This window comes from Poecilia mexicana, unplaced genomic scaffold (genome assembly GCF_051168715.1).
Source record: "Poecilia mexicana isolate PSO_F unplaced genomic scaffold, ASM5116871v1 scaffold_17, whole genome shotgun sequence".
Classification (NCBI taxonomy): Eukaryota; Metazoa; Chordata; class Actinopteri; order Cyprinodontiformes; family Poeciliidae; genus Poecilia; species Poecilia mexicana.
The window spans coordinates 28861258-28881115 of record NW_028263386.1 but is presented as its reverse complement, the minus strand read 5'-3'; the positions used below and the strand labels follow the sequence as shown (position 1 = coordinate 28881115).

General features: G+C 39.6%; 2 protein-coding genes across 6 annotated transcripts in view; one reads left to right on the top strand and one right to left on the bottom strand.

The window, feature by feature from the left end:
• Nucleotides 1-648: 648 nt before the first annotated feature.
• Nucleotides 649-16521, top strand: mfsd12a (major facilitator superfamily domain containing 12a). Its single transcript, XM_014976557.2, has 12 exons — nucleotides 649-783; nucleotides 1108-1388; nucleotides 4026-4145; nucleotides 11487-11697; nucleotides 11774-11891; nucleotides 13059-13274; nucleotides 13353-13445; nucleotides 13524-13616; nucleotides 14088-14258; nucleotides 14372-14466; nucleotides 15288-15418; nucleotides 15491-16521. The coding sequence occupies exons 2-12, from the start codon at nucleotides 1241-1243 to the stop codon at nucleotides 15532-15534; spliced, it is 1440 nt and encodes a 479-aa protein (XP_014832043.2). The 5' UTR covers nucleotides 649-783; nucleotides 1108-1240; the 3' UTR covers nucleotides 15535-16521.
• A 2456-nt stretch (nucleotides 16522-18977) lies between these two features.
• depdc5 (DEP domain containing 5, GATOR1 subcomplex subunit) overlaps nucleotides 18978-19858 on the bottom strand; it is a 54148-nt gene continuing 53267 nt past the window's right edge. For all 5 annotated transcript variants that reach the window (XM_088014482.1, XM_088014485.1, XM_088014486.1 and 2 more), the window contains one exon: nucleotides 18978-19812. In XM_088014482.1, coding sequence (XP_087870608.1) covers nucleotides 19514-19812 — 299 coding nt within the window. In that variant the 3' untranslated portion in view covers nucleotides 18978-19513. The remainder of the gene's footprint in view (nucleotides 19813-19858) is intronic.

The following is a 19858-nucleotide window of genomic DNA, read 5'->3' as shown; positions in this document are numbered from 1 at the left end:
TATATTTTCTCCAAATACTTGAGCAGTTTCTGTTTTGAGCAAATTGGTATCTAAATATCAGCCTGACTAATCAAGAATGTTTCAAGATGGCAGAAAAAGCGAGATTTCAACACAAAGGTGTAACTACCATAATTTTGTAAAATCTAAATTTGGAAATGTTATCAAACATTTCAGATATTGTCTCATTTGAGTGAACTTCTCAGTGTAGTCTAATCTCCATCATTGATGCCATAGAGAAGCAACAGATGAATCTTATGAGAATTTGTTCAAAAATAATCTACCTAATTAATCTTTTAAGCTTTCCTTATCTGCTTTTTCTTAAACAAGGCCAACAAATGTTAAAACCTCAAATGTGAAAGTTCATTCAAGAACAAGGTAAAGATGAGTAGATGTGGCTTGATTTCTGCTTTGTTTTAACTGCTATTAAAACGCAATTTTAATCGCGATTTATTTTAATTTCTTTAAAAAAGAAAAAAGATTTTGGCAATTATTTTGGGAAGGTGACTATACAAAAATGCGGAAGTGATTAGGAAGAGGAAGTTCCACCCGCTAGGTTCTTGTTATTGGCTGAGAGGGAGCAACGTGGTTGTCCTATTGGTTAGTTTTAATATGTGCGTCATAGTTACCGGCGACCTGCATTGTTTACGTCTACGATAAAGCCAGGTGAGGGTTGGCGCTGGGACCAGACATTTTCGGATCTGTCACGTGCTTTCATTTTTGCGAAATGTCAAGAACAGAAGACGGTGGAGCAGTTTCTGTCTGGTTTGAAGATAAACGTCTGGTGTGAGTTTAATTAGTTGACGTGTCGTCGTAACACGTCTCTCGTGTTTCATAAATATTTAGCTGGTGAAACTTGTTTAAAGTAGCGCACATGTAAGACATGCGGTGGGAAAACCTCTCCTTCGTCCGCTGGTGTTTTGTTTCGGTTTGTGTTCCTTCTGGGATGCTCCTCCTTGCTCCTCGCTGACTGTCAGCTGATTCAAAGCGGAAAGAATAACATAAGCTGATGTAATAATTTTAGCGCACACCGGGACAACACGTTGGTTGGCAAACGAATGTAGCCTACATGTTTATTTGTCTTCTTCAAAAACATTGTTTTTGAAAAAGAATAGGGAACCAATACCTTGAGGGAGGCTCAAAGATGTCCGTCTAGTCTGCTTGAATGATTTGAAGCCATTTCAGCGACTCAACTTGATGAAAGCGCGTGCGGAGTTCCTCCTTTTAACCCTGACGAGCCAGCATGTCGGACACAGACAGGTCTCTGTCCGCTGTCAGAAAGCTCAGCTACGCTGCGGGACACTTTCTCAACGACCTGTGCGCTTCCATGTGGTTCACATACTTACTGGTGTTCTACCACTCGGTGCTGGGATTCCAGAACACGAATGCAGGTGAGTCAGTCTGTTTGAAGCGATGCGTAATATCGTTTTATTCTCCACTTCTAGGTAAATGATTATTTCACTGTTTTTTGTTGTTGTTTTTGCTTATTCAGAATTACATGCAGCTACAGTAAAAAAAAATAAATAAAAAAAAATGCTGAGCTACGTGAAACTAATCTGTTACTGGTTGTGAAACTGTGATCCTTGGAACTTGCTCTGTATTTGTAGCACCTCAACATTTGTGTTTTATTTCTAGCCTTTAGCCCTGTTACACTGGCTCCATATTAACATCCAAACTATCTAGAGTGGGCCAGCATGTGAATATAATACTCTAAGAGTTTTTAAAGCACCTGTGTGAAAACGTTCAAAATAGTTTACAGAAATGTAAACTATTTTGAGTTTACTTGGGGTTCAAATGTTCCAGATGAATCCCTCTGGAACATCTGGAGATTATTGTGAACAGAAATCAGGATGAGTGGCTTTTGGTGATCTGGAAAGTGTTCGTTCAGATCTGTTTCAAATGTAACAAAATTGATGTACAACTTGAGAACCTTGTGTTTTGCCAAATCAAACCTAACCTGGACTTATTCTACACTGAAGACACTTAGAACCCAGTAAAAGTTAAAGTTTGACTATATTCTTTTTTTGAATTTGGTTAATATTTGAGTTTCCACAAAGCTTCACAGGTCTGAAACTGAGTAATAATGTAGCTGTCAAATTATAAGTTAGCCTGATCACATTTCACTTGCAGAAGTATTTTAACTTTAATCAGATTCTTACTTTCATTTAAAACAACAACAACAAAAGAATGGTCCTGAGGCTGTATGTGGGGAAATCAAAATGAACAGTTTGATTTCAGCTGTTCATTTTTAGCTTAGAACTAGTTTTCAGTGAATGAGTGTCTAACCTCCCTGACTGGCCAGTAGACTGAGTTGTGTTTATTATTTTTCATTGATTTTTACTCATCTGGCTTGTTTTAGGGTGATTGGCTCCAGGTGCTGTTCAGTGTTTCGTATTTCATTTGGGACACACAATGTTCTAAATACCCTTTATAACTAATCTAATGGTCAGGCCTTTACATTGTGCAGTGTTTCTGAAAGGTAATTTGCCCTTTTAGAGATTTGTTCTGTGGCTGACTATTTTTCTACATTTAATTATCAGATCACCAAATATCCAGAGTTGTGTTTGTTTGTCTCAGAGGCTATTTGAAAGTGCATGTTCCACATAATTATTTCAATAATTAAGGGGAAAATGTAACCAAATCAACTTGACTCTCTATAAAAAAATATAGGGTAGCCTTCATAAGTCAACATAGCAAAGTTCCAATGAGTACAAAAAAAATTGGTAATTTGGACTTTAAAAGGCCTAAAAAGAACCTATAGTTTTTCTGTACTTAGAAAGGCAGACTTTTTAGATTTAGAAAATCTAAAAAGATGATAAAGATGGCTAGTTCTGTTCTGGGAACACCTGGAGATTATTGTGGACAGATGTCAAGAAAATTATGAACAACTTCATCAGACTGCTATACAAGTGTCTTCAGTTAGACACTACTTCAGAAACACTGAAATACTGACTGCTACAGAAGAACCTTCCTGCCCACAGCCATAAGCATTTTCAACAACTCTTGGGAGAAACTCTTGTAAAAATGAGTTGCAACAATCCTTTTGGGATTAATACATTATTTTTCAATTAAAGTTAATTATTTTGTGGACTGATGAAGCATAAAATGTTGCACTCTACAGAAAAAACCTTAAATCTATAGAGACACCATATTTGGTGAATACATTACTGCTAAGGATGGTGTAACCAGAAGGATATGGAAGCAGTTACTTTTTCACAAAGGACCCGGTTGGTTTGGATTGAAAATCCGTGTAGGACGGCGAAGTCCTAGTGCAAAAAATCGCGTGATAGGAGGACGGAGCCTGGTGCTGCAAGGTTGGAGACCTTGTCCTCTTAGGCGGCGGGGCCTGGATAATACCCGTGTTAAACGGACGGCGGAGTCCGGCGACGACAGGCGCTTAAATTCCGTAACAAAAGTATGTTTTTATCTGTTTTTCTTCTTTTTTTTCTTTTTCCAAAATGTCTTTCTCTTTCTTACTGTTTATTCAATGTCACATGCTGTTTTTATTATGTAAAGCACCTTGAAATGCCTTGCTGCTGAAATGTGCTATACAAATAAAATTTGACTGATTGATTGTTGCCCCTAATAAATAAAATAATATTTTTTTAAATAACCTGAGTAATTACAAAATGTTTATCTTTGATATTGTCATTTGTTTGATGTAAACATTTATCTGAGACCTAGAAAGCAAAAACCTGAAGAAACATGTAAGGTGGGAAATCATTTTATGACATTCTGTTATTTCTTTGAATTTAAAGAGATATACAATTTATATCCAAAGTAGTAACTTCCCCTTTTAGTTTTTATTGCGTTCTTGCAAAATATGCTTAAATGTTTCTAGATACAGAGTAAATCTTACTGTAGCTGCAAGATGCTCACATAGACTCTTTTCTTTCATAATGAGTATTTATAGCAAAAGTAAATTTAATTCCCATTACATATGATCAAGTTTACCACCATATCTGTTCTGTTTTAATCCAGTCGGTATTATAGAATTGCTCATCTGTAACCATTTATGTGTGCTGCAGGTGTCTTGTTGCTGGTTGGTCAGATAGCTGATGCCATCTGTACACCCCTGGTTGGCTATGAGTCAGACCAAACCTCTGGTTGTGGAAACTATGGCAAGCGGAAGACCTGGCATTTGGTTGGTGAGTTTGTTACTACAGTTGGACGGAGAGAATGCATCACACTGCAGTCTCGTGTTACTGCAGCACAAGGTTTAGAAATGATTTACCTTCCTTTAGGAATCATGAAGGTTTATTTATTTGCTCTTGAGTCATGTTGTAAACTCAGAAGTTTCCAGTTCAAGGTATAAAAACTGTTTTTATAGTTTCTTGGTTTTAAATTCTTTGGGCCTTTTATTTTTCATATAAACACTAGAATTTCTTAGTGTATTGGTGTTTATTTACATCATTTAGTATTACTGGCATGTGAATAATTCAGAAAAGAGCTCATCACATGTAGTGTATGTAAATCGGCTCATTCTATTTGTCTGTAATTAATACTCAGATATTTAAAAGATAAGGACTGGTATTAAAGTATTGAGATCAACCACTGGTGTCCCACTGGTGCATACTCTTTGCCAGCTCAGCTGACATTGTGCTTTACAAAGTCCTTTAATGACATCTGCTCAGGGGAACATGGTGTGGTCTATAAAGTGTTATGAGCTCAGTTGACGGAGCAAACCATCTTGTGACGCCTGCAAGCTCCAGAACGTCCCAAATGGTTTCCAGGTTTAGATCTAATTTGCACCTGTGGAGGACCAATAGTAACTCTGAGACTTGTGTATAAAAGACTGCACAAGAGTGCTTTCACACTAAAAATTGGTAAGAGATCATCATGAGAAAAATATTGGGGTCGATGCTCCTTGGGCTAAATAATTGAATGGAGTCAGATTTCAGTGCATTTAGGTGAATTTTGGCGCTTTGTAGTTTATTGTCCAAAACAAAAAGTTTGTATGGTTACCGTATATTTTCATTACAGGTAAAAAGTTTGCATATGTTTACACAAACTTTCACGACGCGTTCATTTTTATACTTCCAACTTGTGCGTAAAGTATCGCGCCACAAATTTTTTGTGCGTATGCACGCGTTATACATGAGGCCTCTGGTGCTCGCTGTGATTAACTTGGCTTTCTAATGTGTTTCTTAGATCTGTAGCTCAAGCTAATTAAGCAGTTGATTTCTGTACTTCGATCCCTTCATTTTACTTTTGTTGAAAGCAGTTGAGAGTGGATACATTGCTATCCTTAAATACCTGCATGAGATGATGATGTTTTGGTTTGTCTTCTTGAGGATGTTTGTTTGGTGCACATGTGCATTCTTGAAACCATGGTTTAGAGCCCAGTTGAAATTCAGGAATACATGATTAATCCCAAAGGGATTAATCATGTATTATCGTATTATGTTCTTCAGAGAGTTGTTGTAGATGCTGATGACTGTGGGCAGGAAGGATCTCATGTGGCGAGTTTGAAGAAGCCTCTGACTGAAGACATTGTTGTTGTATGTCAGTGTGATGAAGAGGATGCTCAGGATTGTTAGGAAGTTTCTTCATTTTATGAAGAATCAGCCTTTGCACAATAATCTCCAGATATCCCCAAGTGGTCAGATAGCTAAATGTCCTTAGAACAGAACCAGCCTTCTGTATCAGCTTTTTAGTCTTTTTAAGTCCCTTTGACTTATAAAAGCACTGTTTCAAACTCAGATGGCATGTAAGAAGTTGGCTGCATACAGTCATATGAAAAAGTTTGGGCACCCTATTAATCTTAATCATTTTTATTTCTAAATATTTGGGTGTTTGCAACAGCTATTTCAGTTTGATATATCTAATAACTGGACACAGTAATATTTCAGTATTGAAATGAGGTTTATTGTACAGGTGCTGGTCATAAAATTAGAATATTGTGATAAAGTTCATTATTTTCCATAATGTCATGATAAAAATTAAATTGTCATATATTTTAGATTCATTGCACACCAACTGAAATATTTCAGGTCTTTTATTGTTTTAATTTTGATGATTTTGGCAAACAGCTCATGAAAACCCAAAATCCCTGTCTCAAAAAATTAGAATATTATGAAAAGGTTCTCTGAACGAGCAATAAAAATAATCATCTGAATCAACAAAGTAACTCTAAACACCTGAAAAAGATTCCTGAGGCCTTTAAAAACTCCCAGCCTGGTTCGTTACTCAAAACCGCAATCATGGGTCAGACTGCTGACCTGACTGCTGTCCAGAAGGCCATCACTGACATCCTCAAGCAAGAGGGTGAGAAACAGATAGAAATTTCTGAACGAATCGGCTGTTTGCAGAGTGTTATATCAAGGCACCTCAGTGGGAAGTCAGTAGGAAGGAAAAAGTGTGGCAGAAAACGCTGCACAACGAGAAGAGGTGACCGGACCCTGAGGAAGATTGTGGAGAAGGGCCGATTCCAGACCTTGGGGGAAGCAGTGGACTGAGTCTGGAGTAGAAACATCCAGAGCCACTGTGCACAGGCGTGTGCAGGAAATGAGCTACAGGTGCCGCATTCCCCAGGTCAAAGGTCAAGCCACTTTTGAACCAGAAACAGCGGCAGAAGCGCCTGACCTGGGCTACAGAGAAGCAGCACTTTGGACCACTGTTGTTCAGTGGTCCAAAGTACTTTTTTCGGATGAAAGCAAACTTTGCATGTCATTCGGAAATCAAAGTGCCAGACTCTGGAGGAAGACTGGGGAGAAGGAAATGCCAAAATGCCAGAAGTCCAGTGTCAAGTACCCACAGTCAGTGATGGTCTGGGTGCCATGTCAGCTGCTGGTGTTGGTCCACTGGGTTTTATCAAGGGCAGGATCAATGCAGCCGCTATCAGAAGATTTTGGAGCACTTCATGCTTCCATCTGCTGAAAAGTTTTATGGAGATGAAAATTTAATTTGGTCTGGAATCGGCCCTTCTCCACAATCTTCCTCAGGGTCCGGTCACCTCTTCTCGTTGTGCAGCGTTTTCTGCCACACTTTTTCCTTCCTACTGACTTCCCACTGAGGTGCCTTGATATAACACTCTGCAAACAGCCGATTCGTTCAGAAATTTCTATCTGTTTCTCACCCTCTTGCTTGAGGATGTCAGTGATGGCCTTCTGGACAGCAGTCAGGTCAGCAGTCTGACCCATGATTGCGGTTTTGAGTAACGAACCAGGCTGGGAGTTTTTAAAGGCCTCAGGAATCTTTTTCAGGTGTTTAGAGTTACTTTGTTGATTCAGATGATTATTTTTATTGCTCGTTCAGAGAATCTTTTCATAATATTCTAATTTTTTGAGACAGGGATTTTGGGTTTTCATGAGCTGTTTGCCAAAATCATCAAAATTAAAACAATAAAAGACCTGAAATATTTCAGTTGGTGTGCAATGAATCTAAAATATATGACAATTTAATTTTTATCATGACATTATGGAAAATAATGAACTTTATCACAATATTCTAATTTTATGACCAGCACCTGTACTAACAGAAAATATGCAATATGCATCAAAACAAACTTTGACAGGTGCAAAAATTTGGGTACCCTTATCATTTTATTGATTTGAATACTCCTAACTACTTTTCACTGACTTACTGCTGCACAAAATTGGTTTGGTAACAATATTAAGCTTTGAACTTCATAGCCAGGTGTATCCAATTATGAGAAAAGGTATTTAATGTGGCCAAATGCAAGATGTTCTCCTATTTGAATCTCCTCTGAAGAGTGGCATCATGGGCACCTCAAACAGCTCTCAAATGATCTGAAAACAAAGATTGCTCAACATAGTTGTTTAGGGGAAGGATACAAAAAGTTGTCTCAGAGATTTCAGCTGTCAGTTTCCACTGTGAGGAAGGCAAGGCAAGGCAAGTTTATTTATATAGCACTTTAAAACAGTACCACTGACCAAAGTGCTGTACAATCACAAGATTAGTCAAATAAAAATCAAAATTAAAACACACTATAACCAACAATACAGTGACTTAAAACGCCCTATACAATACATAAACATACCCAGATAAATACAGGAAAGCAGCAGCTCAAACTGAATCAAAGGCCAACCGAAAAAGGTAAGTCTTAAGAGCAGATTTAAAAATTGCTAAAGAAGAGGCCTGTTTTACCGACATAGGTAAAGAATTCCAAAGTTTGGGAGCTGCAACAGCGAACGCCCTGTCTCCTCTCTGCCTCCTCGAAGTCCTTGGAACACAGTAAGGAAATGGAAGACCACTGGGACCGTTCTTGTTAAGCCCAGAAATGGCAGGCCAAGAACAATATCAGAGAGGCAGAGAAGAAGAATGGTGAGAACAGTCCAGGACAACCCACAGACCACCTCCAAAGACCTGCAGCATCATTTTGCTGCAGATGGTGTCACTGTGCATCGTTCAACAATTCAGCGCACTTTGCACAAGGAGAAGCTGTATGGGAGAGTGATGCGAAAGAAGTCGTTTCTGCAAGAACGCCACAAACGGAGCCGCTTGAGGTCTGCAAAAGCACATTTGGACGAGCCATATTCATTTTGGAATAAGGTCCTGTGGACTGATGAAACAAAGATTGAATTGTTTGGTCATAAAAAAGGCGCTATGCATGGCGGAAAAAAACACAGCATTCCAAGAAAAACACTTGCTACCCACTGTAAAATTTGGTGGAGGTTCCATCATGCTTTGGGGCTATGTGGCCAATGCCGGCACTGGGAATCTTGTTAAAGTTGAGGGTCGCATGGATTCCACTCAATATCAACAGATTCTTGAGATTAATGTTCAAGAATCAGTTACACAGTTGAAGTTACGCTGGAGATGGATATTTCAGCAAGACAATGATCCAAAACACCACTCCAAATCTACTCGGGCAATCATGCAGAGGAACAATTACAATGTTCTAGAATGGCCATCCCAGTCCAGACCTGAATATCATTGAGCATCTGTGGGATGATTTGAAGCGGGCTGTCCATGCTTGGCGACCATCAAACTTAACAGAACTGGAATTGTTTTGTAAAGAGGAATGGTCAAAAATATCTTCATCCAGGATCCAGGAACTCATTAAAAGCTACAGGAAGCAACTAGACGCTGTTATTTTTGCTAAAGGAGGATCTACTAAATATTAATGCCACTTTTCTGTTGAGGTGCCCATAATTTTGGACCTGTCAAATTTTGTGTTAATGCATACTGCACTTTTTTTTTCAGTCCAATAAACCTCATTTCAATACTGAAATATTACTGTGTCCATAAGTTATTGGCTGTATCAAACTGAAATAGCTGTTGCAAACATCCAAGTATTTAGAGATAAAAATAAATAAGATTAATAGGGGTGCCCAAACTTTTTCATATGACTATTTCTGAAACTTGTTACCAGCTGAGTGAGCACACACTGAAAACCAAAGTTTCACTTCTGAAAAGTCTTTGCTACGTGTACCTTGCTTTGTCCTGACTCTGCTAATAATAGACTGGCTTTTTGCTCACAAGGTACATTTTCAGGTAACCGTGCACACTGTACCAGCTGGTATTGGTCATTGCCAAAACAAGTCAATTTATTAATTATAGCTCTTATCATGCTTCGTTGGAACATGAACCTATCATTACTATTGACTTCCAGGCAGTAAAAAGCCTGGCATTAGTTTACATTTAACAAGGTTTTGTCTGGAGATTTCTTTAATTTTTATCTTCAAAAACTAGAAAATTACAAGTTTAAAAAAATATAGAAAACATTTGAGGCATAAATCAGAATTTGTAGAATGATAATTTATGTCATTCTGGAGCCATAAGAGTTTTGGGTAACACTTTATTTGAAGGGGGTGAATAAGACTGACATGACACTGTCATAAACATGACGTAACTCCTGTCATGAACATGAATAAGTCTTCATGAATATTTATGACTGTTGTCATAAAGCGTCATTCGGTAAATTATGACACTTTTAATACAAAGTTGACATTATTCAAAATGTCTTTGTTATGACAACTTGACATTAACCAAGAAAATCATTACTGTTTAAACTTTACCTTTAATAACATAAAGTTACCTCATTTTTAAAGTGCAATCAGTAATACTTTTATAACAAATTTATATCAGTAATGATTTCTTGGTCAATGTCAAGTTGTCATAACAAAGACATTTTGAATAATGTCAACTTTGTATTAAAAGTGTCATAATTTACCGAATGAAGCTTTATGACAACAGTCATAAATATTCATGAAGGCTTATTCATGTTCATGACAGATGTTTATGACAGTGTCATGTCAGTCTTATTCACCCCCTTTCAAATAAAGTGTTACCCAGTTTTGTTTTGTAACCACAAAGAGTCAAGATTCTTCAAAACAAGAACCATTTAAGGTGTTGTCTTACATGCCTGGGCGAGTACAAGAGGAAGTATCACAAATAATCACATAGACTGTTTTTAGCTTTTTTTATTCTCTTGTGTGAAGTAAACTGGAAAGTTGAATGTAAAAAACTTAAGCTTACTACAGACACTGAATGCAAACAAGTTCTAGGAACTGATGTCAGAACCTATTTAATCACAAATTCTATGTTAAATGAGCCATAATGAGCATTAGTGAAGACATTCATCTTATTTGCAACTGCTTGTTGTTACCTAAAACAGAAATGTGTTCAAAGTAGCAGCAACATTACAGATTGTAATATAAAATAGTCATACTAATGTAGTAGAGTAATAGAAAATTAGCACCTTCAACTGTCATGAAATGCTTCAGACATGTCATGACGACAAGCACCAGTAAAGGAGCAATATTTATGTTACAGACCAACATAATTCATGTTATGGAATGATCGGCCCAATCCCCAGATTTTAATTCAATTAATACCTTGCAAGATGATGTCACGTTGATGCACTGTTTCTATGGGAAAGCTAAGACATGCAGACGAAATGCAGAACGTTGTCAAACTGTCCTGGAATGAAACACCCACTCCACTCTGCTACAGGGCAAAGATGGCCACTCGAATTCAAGATCCTCACTCGAGTGGCAAAAAGGAAAAACTTCAGACTCGACTTAGACTTGTGCCATAAAGATTCGAGACTTGACTTGGCCTCTTGATTTCAGACTTGAGTTTTTATCCTGTTTAATATATATAGACTGACAGGAAGCTGGAATTTGAGCTAACAAGCTGGATCATTAGTCCGCAACATTGCTGGGTTATGGGATATTAATGACTCATAGCAATCTGTTCATGTTGGCTCTAGCTTCATAGTAATAACCAGATGAATGTTTTTCTAAATGACTTTGGATCATTCAGTAAACAAGATAAATGTGATTTATCCCCAACATTCTCTCACTGTTAAGCAAGCTGCAACATTAATACAAGGACACTTCTGGCTGAAAATGTAAAAATAAAGCATGTTGTGTTCTGTTCATTCAGAACTTGACTCTCCTTTTCAATTATGAATAGCAATCTGTATTTTATTTTCAAAGAAACAAGTGTGATGGTTCTATTTTTCTAGATGCTCTCCAGTCATTTTTCAGAAGCCTCTTTTTCATTCTGTTTATGTTCAGGCACGCTGAGTGTGGTGGTGTCTTTTGCCTTCATCTTCAACCGGTGCCTGGCCTGTGACCCTAACACTCCTCAGTGGGCCAGCTTAATCTACTTTGCCCCATTCATCATCATCTTCCAGTTTGGCTGGGCCGCCACGCAGATCTCCCACCTGTCTCTCATCCCAGAGCTGGTCACCTGTGAACATGCTAAAGTGGAGCTCACTGCATACAGGTAAGGGATCAGCTCCAAAGCACTGGGCAGGCTGATGGACAGGTCCTGAGTCAGTATTCTCCCTGTGTGTATGCAGGTATGCATTCACTGTCATAGCCAACATCACAGTGTATGCCCTTGCTTACCTGCTGTTCCACGGTCAGGCTGGAGAGGATGAAGACTCTCTTGGACCAGCAGACACCAACATCTTCAGGGTGAGGACATGGAGGCTTTTTCTGTTAACTGCTGTCTGTGGGATACTGCCAATAATTTCATGGGAAATTATATGAACTGATGGTGAAGTTAAGTAAATGTCACTGTCTTTTTTTAGAAAGTGAAAGCTCTTTAAGTGGCTGACCCAGGAGGAAATATTTAGTGCCTTTTTCTTATCCCTGGACCTCTCAAAACTTCACACTGTGCAGTGGATGCTTGATCTTTAAAGTTTAGTTGTTTTTTTGTTTGTTTTTTTTAGAAGTAATCTGAAAAGTGTGGCATGCATTTTTTAATTCAGTCTGGAGTCAGTTTTAAACAGAACAGTCTTCCACTGCAATTCCAGTTGAGTCTTCAAGGGAAGACTTACAGAGACATGGGCTGGATAATATGACTGAAAAAATGACTAAAATGTAATCATCGATAATTATTTAAGTTTTTTTTTTTGCTCCATGCCATTGCTTTTATCTTGAAGCAGTTATGAGGAACAGTGGCAAAACCTGAAATTGCTGCTACGCATGTTACTCAACAAGTTGTTGCTAGGTAACCATAAAGAGTGAGTGGACTGATGTCACCCACCTAGATGAGTGTGAGAGCTTGAGGAGCTAAAGCCTTTCCTCAGTTTTGAACTCCAGTCTCTGGACTGGAGTTCAGTGAACATTCTCAACATTGAATATTTTATCAGATATATTAACTATTGATATTGATCGCAATATATATTGATTTATTGTCCTTCCCTAGTATAGACTGAGGTTTTTTTTTGTTTCTTTTGTGCTGTTCTGTTGTTGAGTTAAGTTGAATCGGACTGGATTAAGAATTTGTGTAACATCGGTTTTCAAGACTTTCTATGGTTTCTCATCTGAATTTCAGTCTGGGCTTTCTCTAGAGCGTTCTGAAGAGGCTTTGATTAAACCATTTGACTGCAGCTCTGACTGCATGTTTGGGATGAAGCTCCACCCACAGTGGGACGTGTGGGTGCCCCAGACAGGTTTCCTTCCAGGGTTCCGCTGTTTTTAGCTCCACCATTTTCCCTGTCAGGCAATCAGAGCCTGGAATTTTGTTTCGGAATAGATCATTTCCAGTATCTTCGCTGAATCCTTTTGTCTGTGACTTGGTGTGAATTGAACCAACAAATAAACAAGTGTGTAATACAGTGCTGTACTTGAACCCAGAACCTATCACTGATTGTGCTGGGGATCGGCGCTCTCTTCGCTGCTTTCTTCCACCTGGGAACCACAGAGCGCCCCAATCACATAGCCAGCAGGGACTCTGGAGGAGAGGAGGAAGAGGAGGCTGAAGGGGAGCGAAGGCCGCTGCTTCCTTCTTCCACTGTTTCTTCATCCCTTCTGCAGTGGAAATGTTGGCTCCAGCAGCCTTCCTTCTATCAGGTGAGGCTCTCCACTGGTACCAGAGCAAACACAGCTTGTTGGAGAGCAGCTTGACAGCAGAGCATTGTGTGTGTGCAGGTGGCCTTACTCTACATGTCCACCAGGTTAATCGTCAATCTGTCCCAGACCTACATCTCCATGTATCTCATAAACACTCTAGGCCTGCCCAAGGTAAAATTCATTTATTATGTCACTCATGTATTTGGCTTTCATTCACATAATTCACTTTTTATGCTGCTTTTCAAACAGAAATATATCGCTACAATCCCCTTAGTGATGTACCTGAGCGGCTTCCTGTCCTCCTTCATCATGAAGCCAGTCAGTAAACGAATTGGAAAAAGTGTAAGTAGAACCTTCCACATACTGGAATACATGTCCTCAGTGCTTGATGGTCTGAAATATTTTAGTGTGACAAAAAAGCAAACCGATTTGAATATCTTACAAAAATAAGCTGAGTTGAGTTAAAACCACTCTAATTCCAGCACAGCATCACTCACATACTGCCAGGCTGGTTTAGAATAAGTCAAGTAATTTTGTTTCACTGTTCCATTTCAGATCAACACTTAGGATTGGGACGAATAGTTTTGGTTAAATAAACCCACCCCTGTATTTGGAGTTGTATTCCCAGATGAAGCTCAGACCGACAGGCTTGTTTTGTTGTTGTTGGCCTCATCAGATTAAACAGGCCTTAAAAAAGTAACAGGAACTGAATCTGACTCGGTTTTTTTACCACATTCCTAAAACAAGGAAGTGAGAAACATGAAGCGCTGAATGTGGAATCTCACCTGATTATCTCTTCTTCTGTTTGTTTAGCTCACTTACTTTGTGGGCCTCCTGCTGATCATGGCCTTCTCTTACTGGGTGCTGCTGGACAACAAGATGGGTCAGCAGATCTACGGGGCTGCGGTGCTGCTGGGGGCCGGATCGGCCACCATCCTGGTCATATCCCTATCCATGACCGCTGAGCTGATCTCAGATCAGACGGTAAGTCCTCCAGCCTCCTGCTCCGGAGGAAGAGAGTAGATAAGAGGAAGTGAGCTGAAGGCCTCTTTATTATGTACAGCAGCCAGTTCTGATTTGTGTTTCTGCCTCTGCAGCAAAGCGGAGCGTTTGTGTACGGAGCCATGAGCTTCACCGATAAACTGGCCAATGGAGTCGCAGTCATGATGATTCAAGCTATGCACCCCTGCCAGTTAGTTCACACACACACACACACACACACACACACACACACACACACACACACACACACACACACACAAAATGATGCAAAAGTTCAAAAGAACTGACTGCATGTCATGTTTCAGCAGGAACTACATTTTTAATGTACTTTCAATTTCATTGTTTTTTTTTTTCAATACTTTGTGAACCTGAATATCTCTGACTCCACCTAAAACCCATCAGTTTACTCTGAAAGGTTAAAAACTGATGACCTTGTTCTTCTGTCTAATTGAGTCAAAAATCCTCCATGATTAAAAAAAGTTTTTGCTGCTTACAAATTTCTTCTGATTTCTGTGTGAAATGTCTCGGATCACCAAACAGATTTCGACAGACCTTTAGTTTTTTTCTAGTAGTTCTGGCCTTGGAGGACATTTTGTCCACTCACCTCTTGCCTTAACTGAATCAGCTGAGCCTCTTGCAGTAGTTTTTCTTGACTGGATGCTTCTTTTATGTCATATTTGATATAACTTGCATTTATATAACAACTATATATAGCATTTTATTGTGCTTTAAAATGATACTATGTGGCTGGAAAACACATAGCCTTTCTAAATGTGACAGAAGAAATCTGTAGGTTTGTTTCCATTTCCCCATTATTTGTGTTTGTGAAATACATGCAAGTCTTCTTTTTGGATGACTGCACCCTATAACAACCTTTAAATCCATACAGGAAGTGTGTTACTATGATCAGCCCATATTTATTCTTGTATAGTTCTGAGTCAGACGATGCCAGGGTTCTTGAGTTTCTAATGCTTTACTTGTCCAATGGTCTCTGTCCTGTCTGTCCATCAGTACAGTGGTGTGCTGCCCAGCCTGTGTGTGGTTTTATCACTACATCATGGTCATAGTGACGGGGGGCGTGGCTGTCGTTGCAGCGTTGGCACTCTGCTCCATCCTCATCTGGCCAATCAGGATCAGAGCACGTGAGTGAAGCTGATGACACAGCAGCACGTTCAGTCTGAGCTCGGCTTTAGTCTTTCTTCTTCTGCTCCTAGGTGGCCTGCAAGTCGTCTCTGATGGTTCCACCTCAGTTAACTAAGAGCCGGAAGGATCCGCCTTCGCCTTACTGGGAACTCTGGTCTTACATGGACAGTAGGGGCACTCACAGTTGTTTCTGAGATTGGTTTCAAGTTTTTCGCTGGAATGTCTGGGAAATCCCAGCATAAGTAAGACTAAATATTCCTTAACCTCTACACTAGGCTGACACTTAGTTGCCATCATTTTCTAGAAATGTTTGGTGCATGAGATAAAACTATTATATGGGTCCAATTCATTGTGTTCTAGAGATGAGGCCTTCCTTTGAGTGAAAGCAAACACAGCAGACTGTATGGTCAGATAAATAGGAGTCCAGCCTTTTCCTGTTTTACCTTTTAAACACTAAGAAAGTATGACAAAGAGAACATTTAAATCACCAGTGCGTTCAGTGGATAAACCACTACATCCAGTCCCTCAGACTGGTGGGTAAACGGGACCGGATCCTGAAACCACGCTACGCCCCAATGGCACTTCGACAGGACTTGAACAGAAGAGCTGAAGGAGTTCATCATTCATCTTGTAGCGAGGCCACCTGCTGTAATTCCTGTGTTTTTGTTTTGTTTTTGTCTCTGTGTGTTTTTGTTTTATGCAGGGGAAAGAAAAGTGTGGATTTTTAAAAAAATATTTAAATCAGTTTGTTATACCAAAAAAAAATCCTCTAATGATCAAACTGAACCTAAAAATCATTGTAAAATGAAACGAAACTTGAATAGTGGAACTGCATCTGACTTCGAAATACTTAAAAGGGATCAATGTCTATTGCATGTAATGGAATAATGAAGGGAATCTCCTTGGTGGAGCAGCACAGCTGAACTACGTCTGACTGGGAACAGTGGGAAGAGCTGTTGACCAAACTGAACCAAAACTGAGCTCTGACTTCGGTGACCATCTAAACTATTACCTGGTCTGCTTCACCTCTGTAAAAAAATATTTAATTGATGAAGGGATTATTGTAAAGGAGCTGAAACAATAAAACCTGTTTGTGTTTAAACCTGTCTGCGCCATTGTGTTTTACTGACTTCAGAAGGGGTCTGAAATTTTCATCTTAGGTGTGCATATGCTGTGAGGGATATAATCTTAAAAAAAAAACCCAGAAATCACAATGCATGATTTAAAAAAAAAAAAAAAATTGTGCGCTACTGCTGCAAATAAGTATTTAAACACCTGTGAAAATCAATGTTAATATTTGCTACTGTAGCCTTTGTCTGCAATTAGAGGTCAATCGTTTCCTGTAGTTTTTCACTAGGTTTGCACTGCAGCAGGGATTTTGGCCCATTCCTCCACACAGATCAGCCAGGTTTCTGGACTGTCGCTGAGAAACGGAGTTTGAGTTCCTCCAAAGATTTTCTGTCGGGTTTAGGTCTGGAGACGGACTAGGCCACTCCAGAACTTTGATATGCTTCTTATGGAGCCACTCCTTGGTTATCCTGGCTGTGTGCTTCAGGTCATTGTCATGTTGGAAGACCCAGCTACAACGCATCTTCAGTGGTCTTAACTGAGGGGAAGGAGGTTGTTCCCCAAAATCTCACAGTAAATGGCCCCAGTCATTTATTGTGCAATACAGTGCAGTTGTCCTGTCCCATGTATGGAAAAACGCCTCCAAATCATGATGCTTCCACCCAAATGCTTCGCAGTAGGGATGGTGTTTTTGGGATGGAACTCAAATTCGTCCTCCAAACACGGCAAGTGAAATTAAGACCAAAAAGTTCTATTTTGGTCTCATCTGACCAGATAACTTTCTCCCATGACTCCTCTGGGTCATAGGCAAACTTAAGATGGGCCTGGATGTGTGCCGATTTAAGCAGGGGAACCTTCCCTGCCATGCATGATTTTAAACCATGATGTTTTAGTGCATTACCCACAATAACCTTGGAAACCGTGGTGCCAACTCTCTTCAGGTCATTGACCAGCTCCTCCTGTGTAGTTGGGCTGATTGATCTTTCTTAGGATCATTGATATGCAAAAAGGTGAGATCTTGGATGGAGCCCCAGTCTGAGGGAGATTGACAGTCATGTTTAGCTTCTTCCATTTTCTAAGAATTGCTCCACCAGTTGGATCATTTTTTCAGAAAGCTTCTTGGCAATTGTAGACATGGTGGAGATCTACAAGTTTGTTTCCTGTGTCTGTGTCATGTTAGCAGTTGGAGTCTTACTGATTGTGTGCAGCATAAAAGAATCTTTATGCAGCTAACGACCTTAAACTGGTGCCTCTAATTTAGAATAAGTAGAAAGGAGGAGGACTAACAAGTCTTTAGGGCCAGAATTTTTGCTGATTGGCAGGTGTGTGTTCAAATACTTATTTGCAGCAGTAATACACAACTTATTAAAAAAAAATAAAAATCACACATTGTGATTTACAGATTTTTTTTTTTTTTTAAGATTATGTCTCCCACAGTGGTGCAGTTGTTAGAGCTGCTGCCTTGCAGCAAGAAGGTTCTGGGTTCAAGTCCCAGTCTGGGGTCTTTCTGCACAGAGTTTGCATGTTCTCCCTCTGTGCATGGTGGGTTTTCTCTGGGTTCTTACCACTGTTAGGTTAATTGGTCTCTAAATTGTGCCTAGGTGTGAGTGTGCATGGTTGCTATCTCTGTGTTGCCCTGTGACATACTGGCGACCTGTCCAGGGTGACCCCACCTCTTGCCCAAAACATTTGCTGGAGATAGGCACCAACATGTCCTGACCCCACTAGGAACAAGGGTGTACAGAAAATGGATGGATGGTCTCTCACAGTGGACATGCAGCTAAGATGTAAATTTCAGACCCCTCCATGATTTCTAGGTGGGAGAACCTACAAAGTCACAGGGTGTTGAAATACTTATTTTCCCTCATTGTACAATGAAATAGCTGGAGAAGAAACAAGGTGTTCCAAAGGTCCAAACTTTAGTCTGGTTGAATCACAAGAGTTGTGAAGAAACTGACCACCACCTCTTTGAACTGTTACTTTAAGTTCTTGTGGCTGAATTTTGTAATAACTTCCAAGTTATTTAGTCAGAAAGAGGAAATGAGCAACTCATTGCACTGAAAAGTGTTCTCCTTTCTACCATTATTATTAATAAACCGCCAGGCACATGTGTGTTTTTCAGTTCAATCAGTACACCCTTATGTAAGCAGAAATCCTGCAATTTAGCTAATAAGACCGCTAAGATGTTCTTAATCTGTTACTTGTTGGGAAAACCTCCCACCTGCAGTTTGTAGGAAAATGCAAAATCAGCAGAACAAGAGGTTTATTGTTCCTCAATTTGCTCTAAAATAATCTGTTTTTGTTCAGGGAGGCTATGTTGTTTTTTCCTTATTTGGTGAGTTTGTGGATCATTCAGTGTGTTCCATGTGACTGAACTAAGGATCCATTGCAGTTTCACCACTATAACCGCAGAGTATTGAGAGGTGGAGTGGTCAGTTTATTTTTCTTAGGAGTCTGAAAAAGACAGAATAAAATACTCTATTAATATCATTATGCTAATGCTGACTCAGCAGTTTCTACTTTATTAAAGTGGAAGTGATCATCTGCTGCATACAGATTCATGTTTCAGTTCAGTGTTAAATGGAAGATGATTTAGACCACATAATCTTTCAGAACGTACACTTTAGCTGACATGTTTAAAGCTAATTAGTAACAATTTTTACAGTTTGAACTTGGAGAATATGCAAAAAAATAGAGTCAAAATGCTTACTTTCTTAATTATTCAACACAAACCCTAACTGACCTTGATCCTGCCTTTATTTGTGTGGCTGCTGCAGCATAATGAAACAACAGTTTAAATGGAAACCCGAAGCCTTTTTCAATACTGGGACAAGGATCATACTTACTGTACTGATGTGAAAAATGTTTAGTACTTTCTGTGTTTCTCTAAACATCTTGGTCAAATTAAAAAAAAAAAAAATCATATTCAGACATGATTCCATCCGATAAATGTTCAGAAAAAGCAGAAACAGGATTAAACAGGACTCAACATGTAGCGATATGAATAAAATAACACATTTGTCCAGTCAGGGGGCGCTGGCGTTCATTTTTTCCTGGCAGCTGTCCCAGAAGTTTTGTAGTCTGTTGTCCTTGTTGGAACAGAAGTCGGTCAAGTCCCTGAGCAGGCGGTCAGCCAGCCGTTCATCGCCCAACACCCCCGTCCTCCAGGCTTTGGTCAGCATGGTGTTGTAGGCCCAGTAGTAGCCCACCCTCTCCTCACCGCCAAATGGTCCCTGGCTGTTGGAGGTGGTGGAGTTCCTGCGACGCCGCGTCTGCCCACCCGAATACTTCCTCTTGGAGTACGGCAGCTGCAGGAACACGGTGCCTGCAGGACAGGGAAGCTTTCACCTTTCCAGGACATGAGACAGTTT

Coding starts and splice junctions, on each gene's coding strand:
- mfsd12a (XM_014976557.2), top strand. CDS start 1,241: ATGTCGGACACAGACAGGTCTCTGTCCGCTGTCAGAAAGCTCAGCTAC. Junction 1,389..4,025: donor ATTCCAGAACACGAATGCAG/GTGAGTCAGTCT, acceptor TGTGTGCTGCAG/GTGTCTTGTTGCTGGTTGGT. Junction 4,146..11,486: donor GAAGACCTGGCATTTGGTTG/GTGAGTTTGTTA, acceptor GTTTATGTTCAG/GCACGCTGAGTGTGGTGGTG.